Genomic DNA, 12359 nt, shown 5'->3' with positions numbered 1-12359 from the left:
CACCCCATTGTTCTGTCTCTTTGTTGCTCAAAATGGGAAAATCTTCCACCATCATCCTGCCAAACTCATCCTTTAATTGTCTATTGCTCTCCTCTGGTAGTAGGCCTTGGATTACTCTTAGCTTGCAGAGTGGATTGTAGATGTGGCCTTTTTTGAAACAGACCTCAATAGTGGGGTCATATTGATCTTCACTGTGATTATTGTTGTTTTTATTCACTGTTTTCATTTATTATTTATTGATTCATTATTGGTGATCCCCTACATCATCTTAATTATAATTCATCATGAGCGTTGGTTTATTATTTCTGGAAATGGCCTGTAGGGTGTTCACAGCTTAAAATGGGAAGAGAAAAAAAACGGGAAATAACTAGACAATTCAGTGCGAAGCAAGAATGTAGCAATCAATTAGTAGTGTTTACTGAGCACTTACTGTGTACAGAAATACTGTACTGAGCCCTTGGAAGAGTAGAGTTGGCAAACATGAGTCCTGCCCTCAAAAACTTACAGTGAACTACAAAGAATTTATAGTAAATGTGTACTATATGCCTGGCTCTGTTCTGGGTGTAGATACAAGCCAGTCAGGTTGGACACAATCCTTGTCCCATGTGGGGCTCACAGTCTTTATCCCCACTTTACAGATGAGGTGACTGAGGGCCAGTAAAGTGAAGTGACTTGCCCAAGCACAGCAGACAAGTGGCAGAGCTGGGATTAGAACCTAAATCCTTCTGACTCCCTGCTGCATGAAAAGTCCTTGGACTTCTTTTTCTCTTTTTTTCCTTCCTGTTTTGGTGTTTGTAAGCTCTTAATATGTGCCAGGCACTATGCTAAGCATTAAGCAGATACCGTGTCAGGTTGGACACAGTCCCTGTCCCGCGAGGGGCTTACAAGTCTTAATCCTATTATAAAGATGAGGTAACTGAGGCACAGAGAAGTGAAGCAACTTGCCCAAGGTCACACAGCAGACAAGTGGAGAGTCAGAATTAGAACCCAGGTCCTTCTGACTCCCAGACCTGTGCTCTATCCACTAGGCGATGCTGCTTCTCCTCGCTCCCAGCAGCTCATCCCTCATCAGTTTAGTTGAGAACTTCCCAGAGTCGTAGCAGTTGTTGCGGGGATTCTGCCCCTGCTGCTAGCAGGTGGGGAGGGAGGTATGGTGGTCTCAGGTGCTACACCAGGGGGCCCCGAAACCCTGAGGGTGGGGAGCTCAGGACCAAGTGGCTCTACTTACCAAGGTTAGTACAATGCTCTGCACACAGTAAGCGCTCAATAAATACGATTGAATGAATGAATGAATGCAGCCGCAGCTTCTACCTGCCCCTCTCTCCCCTCTACAAATGGACCTAGAGACAGTTTGTTCCAAGCCATTGAATCAGCATGCGCGGAGTGCGTCAAGCCAGGGGTGACGTGGAGGCCCCCCCCTTGGAACTGTTTTAGCCTGCCACGTGGTGCCCAGCTGGTTGGCCAACTAAAAAGCTCTGGTTAGAGCACATTTCTGGGCAGAAGGGAAGGTCCACATGTCTGCCTCAGCCCCTCCTCCTGCAGCTAAGACCGGTGACCCCAAAATGGGTGTACGGAATCAGGGACCCGGCAACTGAACCTCTGTCGGTACGTGAACTAAACATGAAATACACTGGAATAATGTTCTGTGGACTTCTGTGAGGGTTCAGAAAACACCGTGGAGAAATTCAGGTCTCAGTTGCAGCATACCTTTGGTGGGGACAGGTGGGGGGTACCCTAATGTTCAGTGTGTGGAGCAGTGGCCCCAGGCTTCCCTCCCCTAGTTCACACACTAGAAGAAGGGTAGACTAATTGGAGGGTCAGGAGTCTCATTTGGCTTTGACTTTTTGAATGACCTTGGGCACAGTCAATCAATCATATTTATTGAGTGCTTACTATATTCAGAGTATGGTATGAAATGTTTGGGATAGTACAGTGCAGCAGACTTGGTAGACATGTTCCCTGCCCTCAAGGAACTCTGTCTAGAGGACCTTTCCAGCCACCTTTTGATGATGATGGTGGTATTTCTCAAGCGCTCACTATGTGCCAAGCACTGTTCTAAGTGCTGGGGGAATACAAGGTAATCAGATTGTCCCTTGTGGGACTCACAGTCTTAATCCCCGTTTTACAGGTGAGGGAACTGAGGCCCAGAGAAGTGAAGTGACTTGCCCACAGCTGACAAGTGGCAGAACTGAGATTAGAACCCATGTCCTCTGACTCCCAAGGCCGTCCTCTTTCCACTGAGCCACACTGCTTCTCTGAACCTTTCGTATAACCTTTATGTTGTTTGGGATCAATTCTTGTTATTCCCATTTGATTCCATAAAAAGCAGTTTGGCTTCATGGGAAGAGCAAGGGCCTGGGAGTTAGAGGACCTTTGTTCTAATCCTGGGTCTGCACATATCACTACTACTAATAAAAAAATGATGGTACTTGTTAAACTCTTACTATGTGCCAAGCAAAATTCTAAGTACTGGGGTAGATACAAGTTCAGGTTGGACACAGTCCCTATCCTACATGGGGCTTACAGTCAGATTTAATCCCCATTTCACAGATGAAGTAACTGAGGCACGGATAAGTTAAGTGACTTGCCCAAGGTCACACAGTAGATAAATGGCAAAGCCGGGATTAGAACTCAGGTCCTCTAACTCCTAGGCCTGTCCCCTTTCCACTAGGCCACATAGCTTCTCACACTGCCACTTGCCTGCTGAGTGACCTTGAGCAAATCACTTACTTTCTGCTTCAAGTTCCTCATCAGTTAAATGGAGATTAAATAACTTTTTGTCTGTGAACTCCAAATGTGTCAGGGACTTTATCCAGCATGGCTATCTAGTGTCTAACCCATTGCTGAGTACAGTGTTGGCAAACAGTAAGTGCTAAACAAATACTTCAATAATTATTATTGTTATTATATGGGAAGAGTGGAGGAGGTGAGCTTAGGTGAGAGTTTGGTAACCCCATACTTCCCAGAGCTTTTTGTTTGAATCTGTCAGTGAAGGGAAAGAAGAGCCAGAGTGCTTTTAAGAGGCAGTAGATGCTCAGGGATTTGATTTCATGATGTCCTCAGCCACAGAAGCAGAGATGGATTCCATCGGGGGCTGGGAAGGAGAACAGGAAAAGGTTAGTGTACAGCTTTCTTTGATTTTTAAACCCTGATCACAGTGGAAATTTTTTTAAAAATCATCCTGCAGTGACAGGTGGCTGTGGTAGGGTGAAATATTAGCTTGCCAAAACCCACTGCACCCGCCAAGTGAAAAGCCGACATGCCTACTAAATTTAGAGCTTTCGTTTGAGCAGGCTACTTATTTTAGAGAGATTTGGGGGTGATTCATCCATTTCAGTTTGTAGAGAATGTAGAATGTCTAGCCAAGCAGTTCAAGCTGGTGGTTGTGTCCCAAATCGTTCAGGGCATCGTGGGAATTGCCTTATTCCTAAGAACCCACTGGAGTTTGTTCTTATTCTGGTCTTACCGTTTGAATTCATTAAGGACTTGAGTCCGGTTAGAAATATTATCTGCCTTGGTCAGGCTCTGTTTCTTCCCCCTCCTTAAGGGATAGGGAGGTTTAATGCAGCCCCAGTTGTCCCAACTTGGCTCAGAGGCCTGGCTAGGACTTGTCCAGTGGAAGCTTCTCCTGGTAATGAAGCCCCGTTGTGCCTGCCCCAAATCCAACCCATACGTGCAGCATGGCTCATCGTAAGCTATCATCCTAAACGGAAAAGCTCTCTGCAATACATTGGGCTGGAAATGCCAACTGAAGAAGAGCACTGTCAGCCATGAGTGGAATGATAGTAATAATGATAATGATTGTATTTAAGTGCTATGTGTCAAGCACTGTTCTGAGCATTGGGGTAGATACAAGCTAATCAGGCTGAACACAGTCCCTGTCCCAAATGGGGCTCGCACAGTGTTAATCCCCTTTTGACTGGTGAGGTAACTGAGGCACAGAAAAGCGAAGTGACTTGGCCAAGGTCACGCAGCAGACAAGTGGCGGAGCCGGGATTAGAATCCAGGTCCTGACTCCCAGGTCTATGCTCTATCCTAGGCTATGCTGCTTTTTTTTAGGAAAAAAATCTAAGTCAGGAGGATGCTTTGGATGTTTTGCCTTATGACGATGGGGCAAGGAGCATTGAGACCCTCTTCTGTTGCACTCTGATAGTGCTAATACCTTGCTCTGCACACAGTAGGTACTCAGTTAATACTGTTTAATGACTGATACTCTAAAAACCTCGGTTTAAGCAACGAAAAATTTCAGCTCCCTCCAAATATTTTCTAAGAGCTGCTAAACAAAGGAGGATGAATTTTTTTGAATTTCAGTTGATCTCCTTGGCCCTCATCTGCAGTAGTTAATATGCTTGGCAGCAGTGAAAGAATGATTAACAGCCCACCACCAAAGATTGGAGTAGATAGAAAGATGAGAAACAAAGAAGGGCTTGGATAATTTTCAACTAGATAATTCTATCCATTGGCTGGGCCTTTTCTATGGTGCTTCTCCCCTGGGGAGGGCAAACTACTCTATCAGTCTTAATATGTCAGTTTCTCTTGTTCATTATCTCTCAGGGACCTTGCGAGGTTTGGAGATGGGGCATGTTATCGTTGTTTAACTCTCATGCCAGTGAGGTTAGTAAGCGCCTTTCCCAGTGACATACTTGGCGAAGCCAAGAATAGAGCAGATTTTTTTTTAATGTAGAGGTCAGGATTGCGGGGGGAGTGGAAGGGGGGACTACAAGGTCATTCTACCATTTCAATACCAGCTGTAGCCCGCATTGTGAATATAACTAGGTAAAAGTTAATTTTTTACAAAAGTGGCAGCACCAATTTCTTATCCCATATGTCATATGATTCTGAGTGATTCAAAGTATCTTGCCTCGTCTCTTAGCCCCATCTCCTTTCTTATTTTGTGTGGGATAGACCAGCTAGTGAGCAGTGGACATGGTGACCCATGTTATATTAATAACATTACAATGTTACATTAGTAACATTGCATGTTACTGTGCCACATGTCACATGTTACACCAGGCACAGAACATAACATCAAGCGCTTAGTACAGTACTCCGCACATAGTAAGCGCTCAATAAATACTATTGAATGAATAACATGATGCTATCACGGGAGCCATTTTTGCAGCAGTATGTCCATTCTGTTGCATTTCTCCCCGGGGGCCTCCAAAACTCCTGTTTGCTTCAGAGGTTTGTACTCTTCCAAGCAATAAATATAGTGCTGTGCACACAGTAAGCACTAAAGAAATACCATAGATGACGATGAGTTTTGTGTTTCCTTTCTGGCACTGCATGAACTCTGGAGCCATGACTAGCTTGCGGAATATGGCAGTAGTAAATGAGGCAGAGGCAGGCTTGGTGCTAAAATTTTTAAAAAAGTAATTGGCTATGTGTACAGATAAAGTCCCATATTGGTACTGGACAGGGCATAGACCACGCCTGAAAACTGAACGGCCTATTATAAAACGAGACAACTGGCAATAATGTGTATGTGTGTCTCTGTCTGAATGATGGGTTTATTTAAATCAAGGCCTACACTAGGTATGTCTAACTCATGCCTGTGGATGAGCAATATGTGAAATTACACCTAATAATGATGATAATTGCAGTATTTACAAAACTCTTATTTTGTTTCTAGCACTGTACTAAATTCTGGGGTAGATACAAGATAATCAGGTCAGATACAGTCCCTGACTTACACAGGGCTCACAGTCTAAGTTTAATCAATCACTCAATTCCTCCCTAAGTTGGAGGTAGAACAGATATTGAATCCCCATTTTACAGGTGAGGAAACTGAGGCACAGAGAAGTGATCTACCCAAGGCCACACAGTAGGCAAGTGGCAGAGCTGGGACTAGATCCCAGACCCTTTAACTCCCAGGACCGTGGGAGTTTCACTAGGCCACAGTGCTGCTTCTTTCTTACACATCTGTAAGGGAGCTGCAAATTACTAATAAATTTTTCATAAATTTACACCCAATTGTCCTATGTGAAACACCGCTCAAAGGAAATGAAGGGGGCCTTACCTTGACCTTTGGGGGCTTACAGATTTGAGTGGGAAATCACCTTATTTAGTAAACTCTCCAGGTCGAATAGCAGACTGGCCACCACTTGAAATAACCTTATCTTCATTCACTCTAATGGGTCTGTGTTACAAGCTCTTCAGAAGAGTGTTTCTCCAGTAATTCTTGATGTAGGTGTAAGGTGTATTCCTTGAACAAATACTGATTTTTTAAAAATTGCGTGTTTGTATGTCACTTGAATTGCAGAACTGTGGCAGGGGTTGAGTTGCCCCCTCCCACCCCCCGCTGACTTCACATCGACATGGCAAACTTGCTGCGGACTGCGGTGACCAGCTGCTCCAGCCCTGTTTTCAGCAACTTGGGGCCATGTAAGACGCTACCTGGAAAAGCAACGTTTTTGCGACCATTTCATACCCACCAGACACTTTGGTCCCAGGCACCTGTAAAACCAGGTAAATTAGCCTCACTTTACATGGGTATGAGTGTTTGCATCATAGAGAAACAGCATGGTTCAGTGGAAAGAGCACGTGCTTGGGAGGTAGGGGTCATGGGTTCCAATTCATTCAATAGTATTTATTGAGCGCTTACTATGTGCAGAGCACTGTACTAAGCGCTTGGAATGAACAAGTCGGCAACAGATAGAGACAGTCCCTGCCGTTTGACGGGCTTACAGTCTAATCGGGGGAGACAGACAAGAACAATGGCAATAAATAGAGTCAAGGGGAAGAACATCTCGTAAAAACAGTGGCAACTAAATAGAATCCTAGCTCCTCCACTTGTCAGCTGTGTGACTTTGGGCAAGTCACTTAACTTCTCTGTGCCTCAGTTATCTCATCTGGAAAATGGGGATTAAGACTGTGAGCCCCATGTGGGACAACCTGATTACCTTGTATTACCCCCAGTGCTTAAAACAGTGGTACATAGTAAACGCTTAACAAATACCATCATCATTATTATTATTAGATGAAAGGTTGAGGTAATGAAACGACAGTCCAGATAAATTTTGTGGATGTGAAATACTTTCAGGAGAAAGTTTTAAATTCCTTTGTGGTTGGCACATTATTGTGGTTGCTTCTCATTCTCGGGCTCCATTTTACACATCTTCAGCTTATTCTCTTCCCTCCTCTCATTCTAACTCAGCTACACCTTACTCTCTCCTCTTCCACTTTCATTCTCTCATCTATGCTGTACCCCTGTTGTCAAAGTCCTTCACTCCCGAAATCTGACAGTCTACATTCATTCTTTCATTCAACTGTATTTATTGAGTGCTCACTGTGTGCAGAGCACTGTACTAAGTGCTTGGAAAGTACAGTTCGGCAACAGATAGAGACAATCCCTACCCAACAATGGGTTCACAGTCTAGAAGGGGGAGAAAGACAACAAAACAAGTAGGGATAATACCCATATTCAGTCTCCTCTTAAAATTACTCCTCCTCCTCCAAGAGGCTTTTCCCAATTAGTTCTCAGCCATCCAATTCAGATAGAGAAGCAGCGTGGCTTAGTGGATAGAACCGAGGCCTGGGAGTCAGAGGGATCTGGGTTCTAATCCACTTCTCTGTGACTTCGGGCAAGTCACTTCACTTCTCTTTGCCTCAACTGTCTCATCTGTAAAATGGAGATTGAGATTGTGAGCCCCAGGTGGGACAGGGACTGTGTCCATCCCCATTTACTTGTGTCCAACCCCAGTACTTAGTAGAGTGCCTGCCATAGTACTAAACAAATACTGTAATTATTATTATTATTATACTGCTGCTACTGTTACTGCTAATATTGTTTCTGCTGCATTGTCTATTCCCAGTTACTGTAAAATAGAGTCCTGGAAAACCTGAACAATACATTTTTGTTCAGGTGGTATCTAAAAATGTTAGATTCTCCTCCTTTCCACGTTTTCTTTTTGTTACGATAAAGAAATCACAACCTGCTTTGATGTTAATCAAACCCTCGGTTAACCTCTGAGGAGATCATTTTAGTTCATTCCTCTCTTGAAGGTGGGTGATGCATCTCTCTCTGCTGTATCCCAGTCATGGTTAGTTTCCCCTGATAATTTTTATCAGGCTCAAGATTTATCTGTAGCCGTTTCATATTGAGAGAAAGCTGTAACCTGAGATGTTTAATGAGTTGCATGGCACATGAACATAGCATCTTGTGATCCCGCTATATCGAGATCCTTGGGGTCTATGTCTTGGGTATGTGAGCCAATCAGATGCACAATCACACCCCCAAACTCACCTCTTAGAGGGTAAAATAGTAAGTAAACATACCTCTCCCATTGTGGAAAGATTCCATAGCTTGTTCTGGGGAGAATTGGGCACATATAAAATGCTGGGTGGCCTTTCTTTAGTCACTGCTGGCACTCTAGAACTCTGCCAAGGGGCCAGTACATATAAACGGGATGTAGCGTGGCCTAGTTGGGAAGAGCATGGAACTGAGAGTCAGAGAACTTGGGTTCTAATTCTAGCTGTGCCACTTGTCTGCTATGTGACCTTGGGCAACTCACTTAACTTCTCTGGGCCTCATCTGTAAAATGTTACCTTATCTGACTCAGTACTGTTCTTCCTTCTCCGTGGACTTTGAGCCCCGGATGGGGCAGGGATGGTGTCCAACCTTATTATCTTGTATCTACCCCAGCACTTAGTACAGTGCTTGGCACACTGTAAGCACTTAACCAGCACCATGAAAATATGGTGAGCAAAAGGCAGAAGAAGCATGGAGGAAGACTTCTCCAAATTCTTAGTATTGTACTAAGCATACAATAGGTGCTCACTAAATACCATCGATTGATTAGGCCAGAAGCTTCAGAAAGAGCAACCCGATATTGATGTGATTGAATTTCGCCCACAGGTTGGGAAATTAGCAGAAATTAGGGGACATGGTTATGTTTATGGAGTGCAGCCTAGCAGGGTTCCAGGGTTTTTCAAAGGAGCTGATTCACCAGAATTGACATAAGATGATTTGGTAGCTGGTGGGCTAATTCCTTTTCATTCCCATGAGAATTATTACATGCTTTTAGGTAGGAAAGGACCAGGACACCAGCAGCGTCTTTCAGCCACTTTACCTTGCAAGTAAGTACAGGGTGTTTAGTAGCCATTTTATAAATTAGCTTAGCCAGCTGCTCTGCAGGTTATATTGCCCTTACCACATTAACCCCTGCTCAGGATCGCACCTGGAGAGTTTCCAGTACTCTACTAGTCTCAGCTATGGGAGGGAGAATCAAGCAGAGGTGTACTCATTCCATTCTGAACTTGGGCAGTGGCTAGCGAGTGGAAAACCATCTGCTACAAGTCAAAACTCTCCTGTGCTGAGCAGCAGTGGCAGGGGAGAGAATTGAGGGCGGAAATTCAAATTTCCTATGAGGAATAAGGCAATGGTAATCACCTCTGTATTTTTACCAAGAAAACTTTATGGACACATTATGATTCGGTTGCAGATGGAGGTGGGGTGTTCTGGGAGAGATGTGTCCATGAAGTTGTTATGGGTCGGAAATGACTCGACAGCATAAGTCAAGACCACATAAACAGGAAGGGAGAGAGTATTCTTTGCACTCCACATGTCATTGCATGTGCTTCAGGGGTGAGCTAAGATAATTTCTAGCCATTATCCCTGGGAGCTTAGTTGTTGGCTATGTAATATTCAGATATGTATAAATGGACTTCAGAGTCCTTAATTATGTAACTGCTCCGTGGAAATGGGAATGTACCTTGTCATGTAAAAAAAAACCACGTTTAGTTTAGTCGAAGGACTCATCTGATTCTTTTGAAATGCAAATAGATGTACTCTAGCAAATGATGTGGAAAATCTTTGGTCTTAGTCATTCTTATTTTTTATTGGAGTGCTCTTTCATTCCACCCCTTCTCCAGTCTTCCATTTCTTCTGCCCTGTCTTTTGTGCTTCTGTCTGTGTCTCTCTCCTGCCTCTCTGATTTTCTTTCAACCTAAGAACAGTGGGATGGTAACTCTCCTTCAGTCTGGAGCCAGAGCAAAGGGTGTAAGACTGCACCTTGTTTTTTAAATTGTGAGTTTGGACTCTGGTAGCTTGAGGCTGAAGATTCCTGGAAGAAAATAACTTGGGTCTGCCATTTCTTAATCTATCATTCCACGTATTGGGCATCATACATTCTTACATTCTTTTGTAGTTCAGTGGTTAGACTTAGTTTGAGTGTGAGCCCTACATGGGACAGGGACTGTATTCAAACTGATTGGTCCAAACTGATTAACTTGTGTCTTCCATAGCTCTTAGAACAGTGCTTGACACATAATAAGCACTTAACAAATAGCACAATAATAATAATGTTAATAAAAGTGCTTAGTACTCAGGAAACACTTAATACTCTTGATTAACTGATCTAAGGGTTTTCATGTTAGAGTCAATCATAGTGTTTATTGAATGCTTGTTCTGTGCAGAGCTTTCGACTAAGTTCTTGGAAGAGTAAATTAGTTAGTAGACATGATCCTTGTCCTCAAGTAGCTGACGGTCAAGCAGGGGAAGGTAGAATAAAGGTAGACTCTCTACCATCATTCATCTCTCATATTCAGTTGATGGCCAAATCTTGCCCGTTTTTCCTTTAAAACATTTCCCAGACTGGCTCTTTCCTCTTCACCCAAACAGCTACCACCCTAGATCAAGCTCTGGTCATTCATCACTCAGCCTCTGGCCTCTTCCCACTCCCATCTCTACTATACCCTGCTGCTACTGCTGCACAGATAACCTTCTTGAATCCATGCTACCCCACATCTCAAAATCCTCCACTGAATCTTTGTGTCTCCACATGAGACAGTAATGTTCACCGTCACTTTCAGGCCCTCCGCCTTATGCGTTACCTATCTGCTCTTCTCACCTACTATTCCCCAACTTCTTGTCTTCACTCTTCCCAAAGCAGAAGCTGTGCTCTGTATTCCACTCTCTTGTCTCTGTCCTTTGCTAATGCTGTCCCCTCAGCTTCACACTAACTCCTTCCCCACTTTTAAATTACTCCTAAAATTTCACCTCCTCCAACAGCTTTCTCCAGTGAATTTCCCAGCACTCTGAGCCATATCATTCCTTTGGCTAACTCCACCATTTATTAAATTACCCACACCTTCCTTAGCCCTTACATATATGCATATATATGCATTTACTCAATTATTTATGTTGACCATTCTAGTTTTCAGTATTTTTATGCTTGTCTGTTCTGTCATAATGTGGTAGGGAATGTGTCTCTTTGTTATTCTGTATTGCCCAAATGCCTAGCACAATGCACCACCCCAAGAGAGCACCCATTAAGTAATACCACTTTCAATACTGTGTGACTCTTGCCCATTTTACACCATTATATATGAAACTTTGTTATAGAGAGAGTTCGTGAAATTCAGGAAAATCAATCAATGGTATTTATTGAGTACTTACTATGGGTAGAGCACCATACTAAGCACTCTGGAGAGTACAGTAGAGTTGGTACACCTGATATAGGAGCTTATAATTATAGATGCACTTATAATGAGTTATTCATTAGCATTCATTGGATGCATACTTGGTACCAATTGTGTACAGAATGCTGTACTGGATGATTATTGTGGACGTTATGCTATCCTGAATGCCAATTGTGTTCAGAGATCAAATGGGGACTTCCTGTACCCAGAGAACTGTACTGAATACCTTAGGAGCATAAAATATAAAGAAAAGAATGGTTTTGCAATCAGAGTGCTCACATTCTATGGATACCTACCTAGGTCAATGTGGCCAGGAAATGTGTCTGTTTATTGTTATATTTTACTCTCCCAAGTGCTTAGTACAGTGCTCTGCACAAAGTGAGCACTCAATAAATATGATTGACTGACTGATTGACTAGCTTGTCTTTTTCCAGATAACCCTAACTCCAGCAGCACAAAGGCAGCCTGGGAATATTGGCTCTCATCTGTGTGTCAGTTGTGCCATCCTCCCTTGACCCCACAGCCCCTTCCAGTTATCGCACCATCTTCATCCTACCCTTCTTTTCCAAACTCCTGGAGTGAGTCACCTACACTCGCTACCTCGAATTCCTCTCCTCCTTTCCTCCTGGACCCCCTCCATTCTGGCTTCCGCCCCCTCCACTCCATTGAAACTGCCTTCTCAAAGGTCACTGTGACCTTCTTCTTTCCAAATCCAACGGCTCCTACTCCAACCTAATCCTCCTTGACCTCTCAACTGTCTCTGACGCTGTGGACCATCCCCTTCTCCTCAATAGGTAATCGAACCTTGGCTTCATGGACTCTATCCTCTCCTGGTTCTCCTCTTCTCTCTCTGACTATTCATTCTTAGTCTCCTTCGTGGGCTCCTCCTCCCCCTCCCATCCCCTAACTGTAGGAGTCCCCCAAGCTTTAGTTCTTGT

At 43.8% G+C, this 12359-nt stretch overlaps 1 protein-coding gene across 3 annotated transcripts in view; it reads left to right on the top strand.

Annotated features, from left to right (window-relative positions):
• The window catches only part of NNT (nicotinamide nucleotide transhydrogenase), a 96694-nt gene that overhangs the window by 11133 nt on the left and 73202 nt on the right, over positions 1–12359 (top strand). For 2 of the 3 annotated variants that reach the window (XM_029060077.2, XM_029060076.2), the window contains one exon: positions 6263–6468. In XM_029060077.2, coding sequence (XP_028915910.1) covers positions 6318–6468 — 151 coding nt within the window. In that variant the 5' untranslated portion in view covers positions 6263–6317. Of the gene's footprint in view, positions 1–6262; positions 6469–12359 lie in introns of those variants that run through there. The other variant, XM_039911501.1, reaches the window with a different exon arrangement.

The sequence above is a fragment of the Ornithorhynchus anatinus genome, chromosome 3 (genome assembly GCF_004115215.2).
Source record: "Ornithorhynchus anatinus isolate Pmale09 chromosome 3, mOrnAna1.pri.v4, whole genome shotgun sequence".
Lineage (NCBI taxonomy): Eukaryota > Metazoa > Chordata > Mammalia > Monotremata > Ornithorhynchidae > Ornithorhynchus > Ornithorhynchus anatinus.
This window is presented reverse-complemented; position numbering and strand designations above follow the sequence as displayed.